Source organism: Macrobrachium nipponense, chromosome 34 (genome assembly GCF_015104395.2).
Source record: "Macrobrachium nipponense isolate FS-2020 chromosome 34, ASM1510439v2, whole genome shotgun sequence".
NCBI lineage: Eukaryota > Metazoa > Arthropoda > Malacostraca > Decapoda > Palaemonidae > Macrobrachium > Macrobrachium nipponense.
In genome coordinates this window covers 5,368,198-5,389,323 of record NC_061095.1, presented here as the reverse complement: position 1 = coordinate 5,389,323, position 21,126 = coordinate 5,368,198, and the positions used below count along the sequence as shown (strand labels likewise).

The 21,126-nt window shown below is 34.5% G+C and overlaps 1 protein-coding gene across 8 annotated transcripts in view; it reads right to left on the bottom strand.

Moving 5' to 3' along the window:
* The window catches only part of LOC135207860 (cytoplasmic dynein 1 light intermediate chain 2-like), a 95,797-nt gene that overhangs the window by 3,563 nt on the left and 71,108 nt on the right, over positions 1 to 21,126 (bottom strand). For 2 of the 8 annotated variants that reach the window (XM_064239729.1, XM_064239733.1), the window contains exons 9-10: positions 20,304 to 20,321; positions 10,802 to 10,931 (exon numbers count right to left, since the gene is read on the bottom strand). In XM_064239729.1, the coding sequence (XP_064095799.1) occupies positions 10,802 to 10,931; positions 20,304 to 20,321 (148 nt within the window). Of the gene's footprint in view, positions 1 to 10,801; positions 10,932 to 18,571; positions 19,203 to 20,303; positions 20,322 to 21,126 lie in introns of those variants that run through there. The other 6 variants (XM_064239730.1, XM_064239734.1, XM_064239732.1 and 3 more) reach the window with 4 other exon arrangements.

Sequence of the window (21,126 nt, the reverse complement as noted above, 5' to 3'; positions counted from 1 at the left end):
CTAGGAATCCTCCATAAAACTGAGCAAATGTAAAACACATTTCTATTGTTTTTTTTAAATTCAAGAAACATGTCATTCTCTTAACATACTTAAGTGCTGCCACACAAAGAAATAACTACTGATCAATGTAAGTGTAACATTCAATACTTTTGATTTTTAAACCACATGGCGGCCTTTTCAATAATTTTCTCTTTCCAAAAAATGGTCGAGTTTTCAACATATGGGGAAGGAAACCATGTTCCCAACATTTTCAAAAACCAAAACAGCACTAAAACATCTTGCCAAAACTAAATTATCTCCAAGATAACAACAAATTTCTAATCTCCAAGCACAATTACAGTACCTCGTTCCCCAAAATGAAATCAATAGCAGGAGAAGCTTAAGTGTTACATATATATATGCTTAGCCATGTGTAAATCTTTCCCCAATCAAAATTAAAATATCATTTATCCACTAAGTAAAACAAACACAAAAAAATTATATTATATTAAAAGATCCGAAAGCTATCAATTAATTGTAGTGTTTCATTATTCAATGATCAAACAATTTTGTAAGCATATAATTAAAAAATTCTTAAAGGACTCACACTAATAAACTCCACATTTGCGTCAATACGATGAAGTAATTTTAAGGACATTTTTAAATAAAGGATATAGCACTGGCTTTGTTATATACAGTAATTCTCAACTGTTTTGCACCTGTATCTGTTAACCAGTGCATGCCACCACAACTAATTGAAATGGAGGTACGTATTCTTAAAAAGTATTCATCTTACAAATTAAGATTGGACTAATTCAAATTAGAAAGAGGAAGGGGAGTCCATTAACCACTATGTCTAGGAGACTGATTGAAATGGTGGTAATCTTAAAACATATCCATTTTCCATGTTAAGGGTGAGACTAGTTCAAATTAGGAAGGGAAAGGGAGTCATCAGCCGGATGACATCACAATCACTCAACAAATTTCAGCAGTTGTAGGCTAGTTTTATAATTTAATTTTGAATGTCAACCTTGAAAAAGTATTTAGAAACACAGTACAAATTACATCACAATTGCAACCTAGACTAAAGTTCGTTTTCCTTGGGAGGCTAAGTATTCAAAATTAGGCTGGAAGTTCTGAATATGATAAATATCACTTTGCCAACTGTTGGTTAATTTAAAACTGTAAACATTTGAAAAACATTCTTCAGCCTAATAAAATTCCTTTTAGAGTTGTACCCCGGCTCATGAACTTAATTCGTTTAAGGACGCATGGTATGTATATCGTACTTACAGATATATTGGTGCAAAATGGAAATATCGATTTGAGGGTTTTCGCCTTTGGATCGAGCACCTAACTGTTTTTTCAAATCAGGCGCTCTTAGTGGGTAAACTCGGTAACCACCATTCCTTGCATTATTGTTACCATTTCTTTATTAATTTACATTGCTTTCATCTCTAAAAATTATGATAAAGCTTTTACTGTCCTGAAGTTTATATTAAAAAGCTGTTTGCCGATGTTAGTTACCATAACTAGCACACGTTTACTAAGAGCTCCATTACAGTTGTCTTGTTAAAAACTTCCTTATTTTCAATGTACTGTAATACCATAAATAAAAATCAAATACTACATTTTTATTCATCTGTAATGCAATGGAGAAGGTGTTATGATGAAAGTATGCCTCCAACTTGAAGCAGCAGGTATTATAGCTGTGGCTAAAGAAATGAGTAATGAGCAGACTCCAAAACGATTTGGAGGCAAAATCACATGCGTACTTCATTTAATTTACTGCATTTATAAATAACATAGTTGCAATTTTTAAACCCAGATTTGATCATTTATGAAAGAAATGTCTCTCTGAATTAAGTTTCATTCAGCAACTAAAGACAGTGATGATGTTGGTAATGCAATCAGCTGATGATTTTAAGAATGTAAACAAAACTAGAATGCAAATGGTACATGATTACTCATCATATTGTTTAATATGAAAATAAGACAATAATACAACTGTTTATTACAATTTCCATTATTCTCAATACAACTACGTATTATTTGACTCATGCAAATCGATATATATTGGTCTAACAATCAAACCAGGGCAATAGTCTCTCTTTCTTTGCATTTCATCGATTGCTACACTATGATGATACTCCATCCTCCACTAAAAAAATTGGGGCGCTTTCAGTGGACCATTCTGGGAGATGTTTGTGTTCGCAGCCTGAAACATGGTTTGCAAACCAGAACAAAAAATGTTCGGACATCTGGTTCAAACCCGATTGTTCATGAACAGGACAGTTCATCAACCGATGTACCACTGTACTATTGAAAACTTTTAAGCATAGTATTTCCATAGAAACCTTGAATATCTATAATCTTGTCAAAAATCAATAACTAAGCCAAACATTTACAGAGAACCAACTATTGAAAAAGATGGAAAAAAAGGGCCAAGTTAAACTGCACTAACATTAAGACTATTACCACAAGAAACAATGGGATAGCTTTAAAAAATAAATAAATAAATAAATAAATAAATAAATAAATAAAACATTTTCTCATAAAACCCATCAATTACACAGCACTCTTATTTGCAGTCTGAACGTCCCCAGATGTACGTATTCTTGCATCATGTAAGATGTAAAACAGCTAAAAGTTAATGTTCACATATGAGTGACTTCAATTCATCTGTAGCTAGTAACCATCGTCACTGTTTTGTGTAGACTGGATGTGATAACAGTAAAAGCATGGCAATAAGAGGTGGGCACTTTGTATATAGGACTGATGGGTTTGCATTACAAAAAGGGTTTATATTAAAAAACCGTTTCATGACAAAGGCATTTTTAAATGATTGATGGGTTTATAATAAAAAGTTTTAACTTACAAAAACTAATTGTTTCATGAAAAATCCATTGAAATGTGTAGCCCAAAGCAATTTACAAGGGTGGTTAAACAGTTGAGAGCCCCAGCCTTTGTGTGGGTCCAATGGATCCAGTGGAACCCTGTGTCCAGAATCAAGTAGTTGAATACCATGAGATTAAAACATGAAGTTTGCACTTGGTGATACATGCAACCAAGCATAGTATCTCCCGGCTTAATATTAAAACTGGCTCAAATCTTAAAATTCCCCTTAAGGGTTATGGAAGTTTAAAGTGCCTGAACTCATGAACACTACCCATAGAAAAAGAAAAGTCCTATAGTTGTGAAAAGACACCTTACGTTACTAAACATTCAAGAGCAGAAGGTGGGCAGCGCCACTACTGAGATAGCATCAAGTTACTGAGCAGAACAGGCACAGGAGGACATGAATAGCAGTGTTTAGAGAGCTTCCAGTTCCTGGGTAGAGCAGGAGAGGCAAGAACAAGGAAGTCCAGTCACCAAGCAGTGGAAAAATGCTTAAGCAGTTTACCATTTCCAGAGTGAAAAAGATTACTGGGAGACTGGAACTCCTAAATAATAGCCGGGTAAAATACCATCAACCCAGTAACAGGGGAAACAGAGACAGAGAGGGAGACAAAGTTTTCAAGTCTTCCAAACTGAGGGATCCATATTATTTTTAAAGTTTGTTGCTTCTCTTTCTCTCAAATTTTCTTTGAACAGGCATTCTAATATTTTTCTGTAAATTCAACAAGTATATCAACTTATTAATTTTACATAGTATCCAAGCATTTTAAAATATTTATACTTTACATCAATAAAAGTTAATGAATGAAAATGAAGTAACTGTTTCAGATCAAGACTAACTTTTCACATTAAATTTTCTTTACCTTAAACACTTTTATCTAATTTTTATCCTTTAAAAAACAAGCAAAATCAATCCTAAGTTTGCAAAATCCTGATCTTTTAAGTTTCACTAGTTGAAAGTTCCTAAAAAATTTAATTATCTAAGCAGAAATATAGGACACTTATATGACTGATATACAATAAAATAGTGTATTAGAGGCACTAACTAAGGGGAGTCTGAAGAAATGTAACTGATGTAAGCCAACCCTTAAACCTTAGGAGCCGGGCTAAAAAAAATGCAGAACCCCAGGCAGGGGAAACTTTGAAATTTGCCAATCTATGGGAAAACAAAAAAAATCAGTGGAAAGAGGAAAATATGCAAATGCACATGGTGTAAGAGAAAAAAGAAGAAAAAAAAAATCTCATGTTTCACGATAAGTTGAAAAATACTATTTAGAACCCATTGTGGAGCCTCTTTTACAAGACAATCGTAAATTTTACTAAGTTACACATGTTTTTTTTTTAAATAAAAACTTTATTTTATTTTATAAAATTATAATTAAAGGTCACACAATATCAAAACAAATATGAATTAAATTCAATAACAAATATTAAGTATACTTGTCATAAATTATTTATGTAAATTTACTGAGAGCGAAATTCAATAGTTTTTGGATTATAGTACATATTTTTTCTAATATTTCTTTGCACTTTTCTTTGCAAAATTGCAATTATAAATGACATACTATTGATAAGAACTAAAACCAACAGCGACCCTGGGTATATTTATAAGCAAGTAAATAAAAAGATGTTGGAGGAAGAGAAACAACATACCCCTTTGCAGTCAAGATCACAACTAACTCGTGAGCCGCCTACTTCGTTCGTCTGAGCCAGTCTAAAAGTTGCCATGGGTATATTTATAGGCTATAGAAATAGCGGAACCTTTTTCATGCCCGATTCCCCCAAATCATTGGCGCATAACACTGATGCCCCCCTTGAGTAAATTTGTCCACCACCCAAAACCTTTTATTGCTACTCATATTAGGGTATCCATCCATTAAGGGTTAATATTTGGCAACAAAAAAAAGGGGTTACATGGCAAGTCATCTCTCAGCATTGTAAGAACAACTTGAAATGTGAATTACTAAATACCACATAGAATTATAAATATACAAGGCAGTGGTAATTACAGCAAACTGCTGACAAGAAAATAAAATGAAAAAATCTTATTTCATAAGCTGGAGAAAGCTGAGGAATATCTTGAAGTAGTGTTGAAAACAGACAGAAAACGAGAAAAACAGCTACAACCAACCAATGGGCCAAAGGAAGATATGTTTAAACATGTTTTCCAGCTAGTATTCTGTTTCCTCCATCTACAAGACATTAGAATAAACATATCTGGGGACATGTGGAATGCAAATTGAGACTCAAGGTGGGTTTGAGATATAATGTGAAATTAAAAAGCAACATTTGTATATAAAATTTTGTTTACCTTTCAGAGAATGAGTTTACAAAATAAATCTACCTACTTTAATATTATACAGTAACTTCCTTCTTCTGAATTAACAGCATATAAATGGTATATGAACATACCTACTTTCTTTCTAATATCTCTTAGTCTTTTGGCTCATGTTCTACACATCTCAAAATATATAACATTTTCACACACACACACACACTAATTCTCAGGCTAATTCTACCAAACCAGCCCTGAGACTATGCATTTGTGGAAACTTTCAAAAGCAAGTACTGTAACATTAAAATTTTACACAGCTACTCCTAATGCCTTTAAAAATAATTTCACCAGCAACCACAAGAATAATCAATTTTAATGCACTATAATCCTTTACCAACAGAGGAAAAAATCTATATACGTATATTACATATAACACACATACACACTGTGATAGTTTGGTATGTGAGCATCTCTAAAATAGAACATTCTGGTATTTATTAGTACTTGAGAAAAAATAGCTTGGTGGTTGGCCACTTCACTCGGTGCTTGACCAAACACATACAGCGGTAAGGACATGTATGAGAAGTTGCATCATGTGTGCATGTTTCCTAGTTGTTAATTAGTGCATGACTCCAGTAACCTTTCTTGTTTTACTTTATTTTGGTGATTCCAGTAAAAGTATCTCACCATGGTGTTTAAGAAGGTAAGAGATGACAACAGTGTTGATCTGAATACAAGGTAACTTTTTGAGTTTGATAAAAACGATAATGGCATCTTTTGGAACAGCAAAATACATCAGAACTTCCTGGTTACTGCAAAATCAGAAACTGCTAGTGACTGCAAAGTTTTTTTTATCAATTGCACATAGAACTTTTTGGCATGATAGAATTCCAAATGGTCCTACAAAAACAATATTATTTAACAACAATAGCCTCTTGTTAGGTTTGCCAATGATGTTACTTTTCCAGCTGTTGCTCCTTTTCTGCACTTAAGTCTGTGACTGCAGAATCATTGAAAAAAGAACTGGCACACACATTCATGAGTGGAGTAGGCTTTGGGGCATGAAGCTTAACCCTTCTAAAATGAAAATTTTTTAATCAATTTGTATTTTTCATAACTAACAAACCTGAGGTCTTAACATTAGAATAAATATTCTGGCGCCAGCCGGAAACTGAAAAAGTTAAAAAATTGTGTATGCAAGGGATTGTTGGTATCTGTGCATGGTCACGAGTCAAGTGGAGCCACCCACATACCCCTCTTTAACCTGTGACCGAGTCAGTTATTCTCTTACTGCCTTTAAGAGAGGACGAGATTTGCTTTTGTCCTTTTAAAGCTGGTTTAGTTTGCCTACCTGCTATGAGATTTCCAGATGACATTACAAACATGAAGACTTCTCATGCTTCGATGTTTCTGGATCTCAAAGCAGCAGATAAACGCCCGGGTATCTTTGTGTTTTTTAATGTCAGAGTACACAGAGCCTCAGCCAAAGTGTAGTAAGTCATAGGTGCAGGAAATCTATGTTTAGATCCAGTTGCTTTGCCACCTGTACCACTTGATATTCCATATCCCATCTAGTTCATCTATGGATTCATATCTTGGGTACATCAGGAGGGGCTTTAGGAAATAATTTTGATTAACTGTGCTCCTTTCCCTGCAGGAACGGGGTGTGCATCGCCACCTTGTTCTTTGCGGTCGACGTTAAGCTTATCAGAACTACCAACCCTAGATGGGTAGTTGGTTCGCTTTATGACGTCTCGCTTCCCTCCAGGTTCCCTCACTATGGATGTCCTGTCTACCTCTAATCTTCATTGAATGGGTACCGAATACTTCGACATCTGTAGAGACACAGCATTTTGGGTCAATGTTGCTGTACCTACAGGGATAACAGCAGCAGCCTTGTGCAATCTTGTCAAGTGCTGACATCACATCCAACATGCTTAGTGACGTCACAACATGGCGACTGCCTTGTCAGACACCGAGACTTTCTTCCACTCTTCCTTTTCGGTGTACCAGAGTACTATACAACTTACACTTTCTGATTCGATGACACACATTTTTTGGGAAAATTGCAAGTGTTGAGAATAACACTAAGTATGACATTTTGTCAATCCAGAACACTTTCCCAGTGCACCCAGATTCATTTTTTAAATAGAATGGCTTTTTGAATGTCAGAGAGACTTTAAAGATTGTGTAACTTTTATATGAAACTGACTTTTGAGGATATATACATAGTTTTAATTCCTATGTTTCTCAAAAAGTTGGTATACTGTGGAATTGTTTTAGAATGTTTTGTGATGAAGTTATTATATCAATTATTTCAACTCTTCTCTTCTTCCATGTTGGGAGTACTGGTCTCCAGTGCTGTCTTTGGGTATTGACTCTCATCTCTTGGATAGTTTTGTAATTGGTAAAGTTTATTTTGTCAAATCCTTATATTGAGTTGTGGCATAATGTAAAGCGAGTTCATGTTTTTTTTTTTTTTACATACAAACAACAATTATCCTCTTAACTCTTCTTTATCTGACCTAATTGTTTTTGCTTGCAACAATAAGGAGGCTGCTGCTGCTGCGAACACTTTGTTTTCTAATATCAGTTTTAACACTAATCACTTTGCTAAGAGTTTTTGACTACTGTACAACTAAAACCTGGAATAGTTTGCCTAATGCAGTTGGGGAGTATTCTGATCTTCAAATGTTTAAGTCAGGAGAAAATTAATTCCTGCAGATATCTCCTGAATTCAGGTGTATCTCTTTCATTTTCTAAATCCTCATATTTAATTATTCATCACCTTTTCCTATAACTAGGCTCTCTAGGCAAGCCGATTTCCCTTTGGAGCCCACTTGGGTTAATAGTCTTCAGTTTAAGTTGGAAAAAAAAATGAGACAGGTTTCAACAACACAAGACTTCAACTACTAGATGAACCTTAATCATTACATCACAATTAATTTAAGCCAGCATCTAAAAGCAATAAACATTACTGTACAGTATATCAATGACCAACACAACAAAAAAGTTATCCTGATCTCAACAAGTATCAAAATTCATTGTGGAATAAGCATTCTGAGAGCACTGGTAAATCAATATGTTTCTTACTAAATGGATTTTGAATAATGAACTGGGAAAGAAACTATGTGTTACGGTTCCTGCTGAAGTAGATAATTCTGACAATTCTTCCCTGCTTAGTTGCTTTTGCGGAACACACGTTCACCAATGGCAAAATTTTAAGTATGGGGGTCCTGATCAAGGTCAAAAGATCACAAACCTTATTGTAAACTTAAAAGGACTTCCTAAGTGAAATAGGCTTGATAATATACACACTTTCGCCTAGGTTTAAGTTATGGCGAAGACTAAAGTAGAGTATAAGATCTTTGGAATTTGGCCCCATAAGTTTACCTTTATGTCCCTGCATTATCAAAATTAACAAGCTAAGTGTACATTGATACTGTTGGATAGACAGACACATCTCCATGGATACCTGTGAGTGACTTTCTACCTACTCATCAAAAGTGACCAACACATTTTGAACAGTGTAGGGCGAGTTGTTGTGAAAGGGTAAGAATGGCAGATAAGACAAAAAGAGAGGAAAAAATATTCCCCCAATTTTGTTGGCAAGGAGCATACAAGTACAGCAAGATTTCACTAACAAACACAGTACAAGGGATGTGCCAAGTTGGATTCACCAAATCATTTGATTTTCCAAGACTAGGCTGTGCTAAGCTGGGCCACAGATTCATAGCCATGACAAGCAGGAGTAGGCCATAGCCTAAAGTATACCAAGTATTACCAAACCCAACAATATTATAAATTTGTGGTAACAATTTTACCACATGCTAATCCAGATTCAAGCAGGATCATGTCAAAATACAGATTTATGAAGGACAAAAGACATGTAAATGACCATAATGAGAATCATACTTTACTCGCTGCATCAAGTAGCCAGCTTTAAGGCACCGTGGATTGTCAACCAAAGCCATATACAATTTTTATTATTATCTAGGTAACTTCTCAGAAAATAATTCAACAGAAGACTTGATTATACCACTGGTAAAGGATTACATTACAGTACTAGTATTTTCCTGTTACCACTGAAAAACAACTATTAGCTAAAAATCTCTACACTAAAAAATCATTGCAATTATTTTCCAAAAAAAGTCCCAATCTAAAAAAAAAAAAATGCCTATCACTGGAATAAATACTACAAGATCGAACAGTACAGATAACGTAATACTGTATCTACAGTTTTCTACACAGATCCCAACTAAGAAAAAATTAATAAACTAATATCCCAGTTTTAAAAAGATTTCTTCTAGATAACAGGATTGAAAGATTACAGTTTAACATATTTCCATTTCATTAAAAAAAAAAAAAACTTACACCAAGAGTTGGAATGTAAAGAATTTTTGGGAATTATTCATGACCAGTACTTCTAAAGCTTTCGCATGGCTCTTCTACAGTAGCATTACTAAAGCATCCTCACTTACTGCTCTAAGGGTACCATTGTCATGATACTATTCAAGTCAAATTCTACAAAGCACTTCTCATACAAAATTCATGTAATGCAAGAGAATGCCAAGCAACCTGTGCTAATGTGGGTTTCAGAGAAAATCTTAGTCTTTTTTTTTCCTAATAATCTTTGGGGGAATGTAGAGTGCAAACCTCTGAAATTCTAAGGGTCTTGGGTCATCATATCTGAATGTTCTGGCAGATTTCAATTTTATTATAGGTGCTTTGCCCTTGAGCTGGAGTTTTGGGGGAATTTCCTCAATGTATGGGGTACTTGAGCAGCATGGTTTCTAAATGAGGGATGGGGGAATTCAACAGGGGGAAACAAAGATGTATCTAACTGGTTGGAGCTCCAGTATCAACTCCTCAAAAAAATGTTTCCTCATCCCACGCATCAACAATACCTGGGGGGGAGGATGGACCACAATTACATACAGACAAATCATTTTTCAATTTTTGGGAGTCCCTCTTTGAAATCTTATAGAAATTCATGTTTTGTGGCCAAACAAGTAAAGTGACACTCTATTTTTGACAAATTTATAACTTTACTATAACTAGACATTACCTAAAATTTCCACCTATAATTTATTCTGAAGAAAACTGTCATATGTTAGAGGTGGAAAAGTATGCTGTTAATCACTAAGTTTTATGTGAGAGAGGAGAATAAGAGAGAAAGAAAGAGGGAGGGCGAGAGAGAAATTTTATTAAAAGAAAGAAAAATAAAAAAAGTACTATTTCTAAACAACTACAAACTTTCATCAAAAAAGGGTAAAAAATTCAAACCTACCATTATATTAGACAAAATTCACTACTACTATAATAGTTGGCAAAATTCTTCCATCTAATAAAAAAAGAGCAAACCTTGCTTTAAAAAGCAACACTTAGTCCCCCCCCAAAAAAGCTACATACTAAGGAAGGCTGCTTAATTACTTCTGCGGCTAAGTCACCGGTTTAAAAGGCAGTACTTGTTGGGCCATAGTACAAGAGAAGAAAAAACCTGGATTTACAAAGCAGTCAAAAATTGAGGGAAATATATCCTCGATTTTTTTTCCTGTAAAAACCATTAAAGAGAAATGAATACCTAGTTAAAATTTTTTGTGTAAAAATAATACATCTACAGGCTAGAAAGTCATATAAGGTACTTACCCATACCATTGGTTTTTATGGCCCCAGGTGAAGGGGAATTTGTTCCTGATTTCTTACTTAGGAGCGAGTTAAAGAAATTAGCAAGGACACCTTCATTTGCTCCAGCAACGCCAGGTTTCGTTGACTCTATCTGTAGTGACAGGAGTATTTTGTTAGGAAAACCAACATTGAATTCTAATAAAGGGAAAAATTTCACAAAACGATCCTCTCATCAACTTCTCAAATTGACTAAACTTCATAGAAATGTGCAACAATTACTACTTCATTATCAAAACTTACCCAGTCTACTCCATTGACAACCCTAAAGAAAACTACTAGAAAGAACAATAAAGAAAGAAAATGTATACACCAAGAACTAGTAATAAACACAAAAAGCAGAAATATGACAACTTTACATTTGACAATAATACTTTTCCTTAAGAGATGAAAACTCCTCAACCACAAAACCTTTAAAATTCTACTTGGGATGTGGAACAGTAAGGTGAAAAATTCAGTCCTACAGTTTCCTAAACATCAATTCAATTAAACACCTTTAATTGACAATAACTGGCCCAACTCCACATTAAGGCAAAGGTATTAATTGGCATGCAACCTTAACCAGTTTCTTGACTTTCTATCATGAAAAAGAACTTATATTTTCTTCTACTACTCACCTCATACCATGAAGTGTTGTAAAAATGACTTCTTGTATAGAAACTATTATAAGAACTAATACCCAAGCCTAAATGCAATCCAAATGTAAACATAAAATTCTAGCTTTTATCATAAAAATTACTGGGGGCACATCTGGTAATTCAAATTTAACATCATCATAATTAGGTTTAAGCATGAAATTCCATGAAAGAAGGTTATACTACTTGCAGCATGTTTATCATTCCCCTATAAAGCATAGCATCACCCTGAAACATAGTACTGGACTGCTTTCTAAAGGCTCAAAAATAGTTCACTAATCACTCTCAAAAGCTAAATTTTTGTCTGAGACTTAATTGCAACACAATTTATTTAGGACAAAACCCTTTTGTTACATAAAACATTTAACTAAAAATGCCTTCATGACATGAGACTAAAATCTGAGAAAATATGTACTGCTTTTATAACTTTTCACAAAACATACCTTCGTTTTAACAATCTGAACAGTGGATTTAAATATTACATTCCACTAGTTCTAAGTACAACAAAATATCCTTACACTCGATTGTACATAAGGCATACGACTACAGCTTTTCCTGTTTTAATGTTAATTTTTTTTTATAAGTTCCCTTTATTTTATGTACACACCTTCACAGCAACCAAAGCAGAATGAGCATGTTAAGACTGTTTTTACTCAATTACCAAAACCCTAAGCTTAAAAAAAAATCATGCTATATTCTCAAACATACATTCAAGAAATTAACGAGTTGTGTGTTATGTCCTGTGCCATGTACTTTATTATCTTCTATGCAAGCAGTTTGTCAATTCATACAAATACAAGTTTCAAAGAAAACAAAATTATCCTTTAAAGCGTGTAACTTCCAATATGCCCAGCATTGTGGTGAAGGCGCTGCATGCACCTTCCTAGAAAAAATGCTTTTTTGTTTTATTTTTACAATAAAACTGGCAATGCATAGAAAAGCTTTGTGCTCTGTTCAAAAGCCAACATGATTACCTGATTATAACTGCTTAGCTGCTGTTTCTCACCTACAATAACAGAATATATTTTCACCTAGACTGATGGAGTAAAAACTCATGGTACTGTGACATATCAGTTGTTCCATCATTCTTACTTCCCCTCTCCTCAAACCATCTGAAGTTCCTATTTATCTTTTACACTAATCAAACTCTATATCCTTTAAAGCCAGAAACACCAGCAACCAGAAGAAAAAGTGCATTGTAAGTTACCTAGTATTGTATGAGTTTAACTTGATGAATTTTTTCAAGAGAGAAAATTGTACCAAAGTGAAAAGCAACATTCCAAGGGTATTGATATGTACCTCTCTAATGAATACATAAAAACAATGATTATTTGTAAAACATTCAAATACAAACTACATTTCTCATTGTGGCAAGAAAATGTTAGTCATGAGAAATTAGTTCCCTACGTAGCAGAGTTCAGGGTCATATTAAATATATCATAAAAAAAGAAATTTAATAGGAGATAAAGAATATATTTTTTTCTGGCAAATATGTTTCTGATGATGTTGTTGGTAACAACTTGCCAACATCACTTCTTGCTAGGAACGCACAAGTTTTAAACCATCCAAAAAACTTCATGAACTCAAACAAGAGTGATATTTTCAAATGGACTTAACTTGACAACAGTTTACCTTCAGAAGTTCAATTAAGTTCATTCAAACAGAAACAAAATTACTCCTCATTAGAACAAAATCTTTCCTTGTCAGGTAGTACATACACTTTTATATAAGAACAGCAGTTCTTGAAACTGCTCAAAAATTACTTTAGACAAGAAACTACCACTCCAAGGCAAAGGCATTCTTTTTTCACTGGTAATCATGCCTACGTAAGATTCACTTAAATAATAAATCTAATATGGCAATTTTTTAAAATTCTATATTCTAACATGTTTTTACTTTCACCCAATGCAGACATAAATATTTAGCCATACTCAATAATTCTCTGCATAAAAGGCTTAAACTGAGAATAACTTATGTCGTGTCATCCAAATATCTATAATCCTGGTTATTCCTGAGCTTAAGAGACCAAAGCTATAACGAGTAACTTCCAATTGGTTACAAAAAATGTTTCATTACAGAAATAACTGATGAAGAAAAACCCGACCAAATCTGTGAAAAGTTTTTTCTACAAAACTTACTTCTCTGAACAAACCCATTGATAATACATTGCCTTACTTTCATGCAATATTATCCCACCAACACATATACCATTCAAGATGGAAAGGCAATGCTGTGCAAGCCCAGACCTGCATATGATGCTACACTCTTCCCCATGAGCTCAACATAATCTCAAGTCTGAGAGAGGGGGAAAGGAGAAGGGCACCAACTCTGTGATTTATAGGATTCACTAAAGTACATGTTTGTCATACAAGTACAGATTATTCATTAAAACCCCTTTTATCACATTTTGTCAAAACAGTAATTCAGGAGGAACAAGTAACCACCTGCAAATGGTCAAAGGCTAGATAAAAAGGAGCTAAAGACAATAAAATCAAATTCAATCAGCCACAGAGAAAAATGGGCAGAACACTGTCGACCCAAGGCTCTGTTTAAATCTACTTCTAAGAACTCCAGTGTTTAAGGAGAAGAGTTCCAACCTGAGGGGTGCAGACTTTGTTAGCATCTCCTCCTCTGTCTGGTGACTTGGCTGGTATCAGCCTCCACTGCTGGGTCAAAATATAAAGATGGCCCTTGGATTGAAAAGATCTATGAGAACCATACATGTCAGGACTGGAATGATGATGGCAGCTGACACTGATGGGTGAAAGGCCTGAGACATTGGCTGGGATAAAACTGAACAATATGGCAACTTCTGTCACAATAGTCAAAATTTAGAGTTTGACTATAGATTCAGGATGTTAGCAGTGCAGCTACTGATGGCCAGCAGGGAAGTGGAAGTCACAGAGGGACCTGGACACGAACACAGCAAGGAGAAAAAAAGTGAAAAGTGGTGAGCAAAACATCCCTCTCAAGAATAACAGATTATTTCACAAGCAGAAGGGGCGAGTGAATATCTTAGAAGAAGGCACGCCTTCAAAGGCAGAAGTGACAGCAGTACACGAGGAATCCTTTTCCTCTTCTCTATAAAGCACCTCTGTTTTCACTGGAGGAGGAAACAATGGCCTAGGCTGAGGAGTGGTCTGAGGAAATCCCCTCAACAGAAACCACAGATGATTACACGAGATAAAATCAGAAGTAGAAGAGTAAACAGAGGCAACTACGTACTCAAGGCAGATTCTGACGAGCACTAAGGCATAGCTGAAAGTCACATGATGAATATACACACATGCTAGAGCCAATACGCAACATTGCTGTGGCCTAAACTCATTAAGTACAGCATGCTAATTTGTAAATCATAGTAAACTTCAAAGAAATTACAAGACTTACATAAATAAAAGAAAGAAAAAATGGTAACAAAGAATAAATGGTAAATTACATCAATGTAAGCAATACATGGGGAAACTACATATGCAATAAAAAGTTTAGTGCAAGAAGGTTTTCATGCAAGAAACCCAACCTAACAAGACAGTAAAAACTGATGACTGATGAACAGGGTGAAAATTCCCAAAAAATCACAGCAATCAAGATGAACGGAAAAATAAAATAGTAGGACAAAGCTATCTTCCACCTATAAAAAAAAATGAGCATATAAAAATGTTATCACAAAAGAAAATGAATCTAATACAGTGAAGCCCCGTATTTGTGCACTCCAGATTCGCAGACTCACATATTTGTGGATTTCTCTATGGAAAATATACAGCAGTCCCCAGTACCTGGCGGCGGGTTCCGTTCTTGGCTGGGCGCTATTGACTGAAACTGCAATTCATGGTCTTTATGGCACCAAGTTTCGGTTAATGGCGCCTCTGTTAGGTATGTTATGGTGCCATAACTATTATCGGCACCTTATGGTGCCGATAACCAAAAATTGGCCTGTTATGGTGCCATAAATTTTTGTCTAGCACCATAAAACTGGATCGCAATTAACCGAGTCCGCCGATAACCATGGGCTGCCTGTATACCCATTCTTAACGGAAAATTTGCCTATTTGCAGTATTTTCCTATGATAAATAGCCACAAATTCCTGCTTTTTTTTTAATCAATATCATTATAAAATGCACTTTTTGTGATAAAATAATATAGGCAGTCCACAGTTATCAGCTGACGTTCCATTTCCGGCGGCATAACGATAACAAAAAATAGCCAACATCCAAAAATAAGTTGTATCACTGATCCCCAGTTAAGTAGGGATCAGCGTCGAAAACCCAGTTATTTTTGTTGCTACACAAGCACTGTAAAACTGGATTGCCAATAACAGCGGACTGCAAAAATGGAAAATGACAGCTGAGTGATAACAAAATGCAAATGGCATTTCCGTGAAGACCAGACATTGAAAACAGTGAGTCTCTCACGTCATACTGATGCATGAAAGAAGAAAAGCATCATGCAGGTCTGGGCATGTGCAACTGGGATTTTTCTGCATCAGTCAGGCAATATATGATTAATTGGGCTGTAAAAAAACAAAAATGGAAACAACTTTGCAAACACTGAAGATGAAACACTATTCAAATATCTAAGAGGCTCAAAGGGAACCAGCAAACAATATGCTTGTTATGGAGACCTATCAACAATAATTCCAAACAAAAAAAATTATCAATTTTGTTATTCATACTAAGGTTCTGTGTATAACACACTATACAAATAAATGGCCCATTAATGGCATTACTGTGTACACCAACATCAAATACAATAATTATTGAGAGAGATATCTAAACTTCTAAAACTATTTTCAGTGGAAACCAGCATGACAAAAAACAGCAGACACTATCATAAAGAGACTTCCACTTGTAATTAGTACAGCTACAAAAAAAATTACATTCGTACAAAGAAAAACTGCAGCTTAAGATACTATTAGAGGAAAACACTTACAAAATTGGAAAGGTGCTCATTCTAAGTTCATTAGTAAAAATGTGCATGGCCAAGTGCTACTCACACGCAATTATTTAAAACTTGGGAAATATCTACTTTTATCAAAAAGGAAGGCAACTGGACTTACTAACTTTCTACCTCCTAGCTATTCAAGATGAAAAAAAAGCGCCTCCTTTTACATACTTAGAATTTAACTGCAGTAAAGACCTACAATTTAATACAGTAAAAAACCTACAAGTTATAAATGTCAGGGCTCTCAAAGATCTCATCAGGGTTAGTGGAAATAAGCATGATGGTGTGACAAACTTTCAGAGGAGATATTCTTCACCACATAAAATGCAAACCTTTACAACTTTCTGAAATCAAGTAAGATTCACCAAAACCAAAAGCATATTTGAATTTCAATGCTTCATGGCTACCTATTGCACTTCTAGGATCACAAGAAAAAGGATTTACTAATAATAAATCCAATCATAAACATAATCAATGACCCACAACCCCAATGCTAAAATTCAATTAAAAACTATGAAAATACAAAGATACCATGATTACCACATCTGTCAATATGGAACATTCAAAGCCCCAATGAACAAGGAAGCCATTTATAAAAAATGTCTAAGCTTGAAATACCTAATGATTTTCTGAAATACAGTAGCGGCTCAGACTTCAAACTTAATCCGTTCCGGAAGGCTGTTCAAAATATGACTTGTTCGAAATATGAAACAAATATCCCCTTAAGAAATAAATGGAACCAAGATAAATCATTCCAGCCAACTCAAAAAGTCACCCTTTTCACATTTTTTTCTATTATTATTGTGTTCAAAAAGTTAAATTAAGAGTGTAAAGTAATAAAACAATACATTATATGAAGTAAAATTTCAAAAATTTTGTTTCCATGTACAATTTATGAATTGTTTGGTGAAAATGGCACACGGCTGAGAGAGAGAGAGAGAGAGAGAGAGAGAGAGAGAGAGAGATAGAGAGAGAGAGAGAGAGAGAGAGAGAGAGAGAGAGAGAGAGAGAGAGAGAGAGAGAGAGAGAGAGAGATATTTACACTTGGATCCTAGGTGCATGAAAGAGACTAATTATGCCACAATACATCTACTTGCTGTTGCCAAATTTAAAATAAACATGAGGATTTTGCAAACAAACAAGTAATAAATAAAGAATGCAAGAGAAGGAAAGAGAGATTAAGTAACTTTTCACAAGGAAGTCATTTAAACAAACAATCTAAGGCACGCAGGCAGCGCCAGTGCATTTATTATGGACCTGTGTTACTCTTACACTGGTAAAAAGTTGTAAAAAGCAATTGTCACTAGATAGGTATTTTACTGCAACAAAAGGAAGTGATTTGGGCAAATTGAGTGTCCGTGAAAGAAATGGGCAAATAATCATCCCAGCTAAGCTGGTAAGTCAGTAAAAAGCAGAGCCCCTTCTTCCCTCTCCTTTCCTCTCTATCATATCACTCAGCACACCAAACACTGGCTCAAGTAACTTTTTTTAAATTATTGTATTGCATTTGATAGTTTTCATGTTTTATCTTCGTTAACTTTTTGAAATAACATTTTAATTTTTTATGTGCACTGGTATTGCTTATACATATTATAGTAGAGATTTTACTGTCTTCCCTCCTCAACAATGTCATGACGCATGTTAACTTTATACCATTCATTAATTATTCCTAAAAAATATAAACACTCCCTCCATCTCAAGTTGCTGTGTATCACCGCAATGACGAATGATTTTGTTAATTGTTTAGGCTAAATTTTATTATGAAAAGCTTTGTTCTTTCTTTAATTTGGTAGAATATGGTTAAACTATACAGTCTCACTCTATGCACCGAACACTGGCTCAATTAAGACTTTTTTATAGTTTCTGTATTGCATTTGATTGCTTTCATATTTTATCATTATGTTAAATTTATTGTGAAATTTCTTTTTTATGTGAATTGTTATTGCTCTTACATACATACAGTAATATTTTAACATACTCCTCTCTTCAACATATCAACACTCCCTCGTTCAGTCTAAAGTCAGCTGAGCGTGAAGTCACCATGGTTACATATGATTTTGTACATCTTTTATTGTAAATTTAACATTGAAATGCTTTATTCTTTTATTTATTTTGTCGAATATTGTTATCATTAAACTATAATTGTTAATGAAAAAACATGTTAATATGACAAATTTTTAATCAATTTGTATTTTTCATAACTAACAAACCTAAGGTCTTAACATTAGGATAACACAAGCACCAAGCTGGAAAACCGTTAGAATTAATAAAAAATCTTGTGTGATCCAGGGACTATTGGCATCTGTACTGGGTCACGGAGCACTGTAGTTCCCAGAATGCCCTAGGCGTCCCGTGACCTATCGGTTACTTTCCTACCGCCATTAAGAGAGGACGTGATTACTTTCTATCTCTTTAAAGCCAGTTTAGTTTGCCCATTTAATTTCATAATTTTCCTTTTTTCTTTCTCTGGGTGATCTCAGTGTGGGTGTGATCTGCTAGGTGTAAGTTGTGAGATATGGAGAATTTTGCTTCGCATGGGAACTTTCTTCAGAATCTCGCAAGAGACAAAGGAAATGCCCTGGAGTGGATTTCCTTGTTCAAGATTCTTAACATCGGTGTCTACAGATCCTCACTCACCCAACGTGTAGTAGGTGCAGAAAAAACGTATGTACTATTACCAATCCTTGTTCAGTTTGTTGTGCTTGGTCAGTGGAACAATGGATGAGGTTTTATGGGAAAGGCCAAAAGAAAGGAGACGCCGCCATCTTTGGATGACCAAGCATCTTCAGCTTCTGAATACAAGTATAAACAAGATAATATAATCGATCAGTTCGAAGTGCGAGCATTTGTTCGACAAACGATACAAAATTTTCTCGAGTTTGTTTGAAAAACAAAACATTCAACAAGCAAGGTACCACTGTATACACATGACTGCTTTACATCTTCAAGAATAAAATTTTAAAAAACCTGGCTTCTTCTATTTGATTAAATGTTCACTATAATGCCCAATCCAAAAACAAACAGTTCTCAACAACAAAATACTGTAATGCATTGGGATCTACCTCTACCATGCCACTTAAGGGATGCTGTCAGAACCATCATCCTGTAACCTATCCCTAAAAAACATTGTTAAATACACCCACAAAAAATTTTCAAATACTGTCCCAACTTCATCCTCCGTATTACACTAGACTGACCAACTTCAAATATCCTCCTGCTCCAAATCCTGCCATCCATTTACAAATAAATCCTTTGGACCAGTCCAGGGATCTTAAAACATGATGCTGTGGTCTGATTCAACTATAAACTGTTTCATTATACAATACTTTCATGGTTCAACATTTTCTATCACGTCTCCTCTATCCTTTCATTCAACTTCTGAATTAAAGTTCAGTCTTCATTTAATACATGTTACTGTAATTAGATATGCCTCCATTCTGCATTTAAACACACACAAAAAAAGAAAAACCTGATAAAATCAGAAGTAGCTCTTACAGCTTCCTGACGAATGGTACACTCCCTACCATTAGAAAACTTTTTAATATATATGATGCAAAATGAATTTATCCTGTCCTGAGATTTCTTTTCATTCTCTGGATAACATTAACTAAGTTTATTACCTCATCTCCAATATTTTACACATTGATCAGCATCATTTTAGACCTGACAAATGGCTGTAACGTAATCATACAGCTATGACAGATCAAACAAAATTGAGTGCAACAAGGAACCACAAAATAAGCCTTCGAAAAGCACGTGTGAGAGCCCTGAGATTTACAAAGCAGCAACACAAAAATTTCAGCGAATAGTGTATAAAGCCAGTTTGCCAAGAATTGAAAAAAAAGTGAATGAAATACATATACTAAGCCGATGCACAGTATATGCACACTTACAGATGGCGGCCTCCATATCTACAAGCATGAGTGAAAGATAAAATTACTATAAGCTACAGCTTTGACAGAGTACACACAAGATTATGAGACAACTAGCAATGTTAAATAAAGATACTTCTGTACTACAAATTAACATAATACTCAAAAGTGCACTTTGCTGCAAGTGAAATACTAAACCACTATAGATACCTTGTATCTGCATAAATACATCCTAAACTATTCAAACAGGTGTACAACCTTTTGAAAATAGTAAACAATAAGCAAACAAAACTATTCAGTAATGAAATTCAGGTCACTTAAATACATTACAAATATCATGGAAATATATAGCTGATTTTACTAAAAACAAGATTGAATTTAAAAAAAGGGGTTTCTCTATATCCAACTTGAGCTACATCTTATGTACATAATCCATTTATAGGATAAGCCTATATACAGAATCATTACTATTAACTGTTTTAGATTTAGTATCTTCATCTCAAGTTCTCCCTCTTACTAATAACATACAGCTTATAACGTAAATTCTAAAAATATACTGTACATCAAAAATATCAATAAAATAACTATTATTGGTTCTACCTAAAAATCTCCTAGTATGTAATACATATCCTCATAGTAAACTACCCCTTAAACATACAAGTGGGGAGCTTGAATTACATACTACAGGCATTTGATCCCATGGGTATCTAGCTAATCCTGAAACCACTGAAAATCTCTAACCATTTTCAATACTAACATAAGACTTCCAAAGCACACTTGCCTACGTTCATTTAATATAAAAAAGTCCCTTTCTCAAAATGAATTTCTCTGTGCAGAGAAAAAA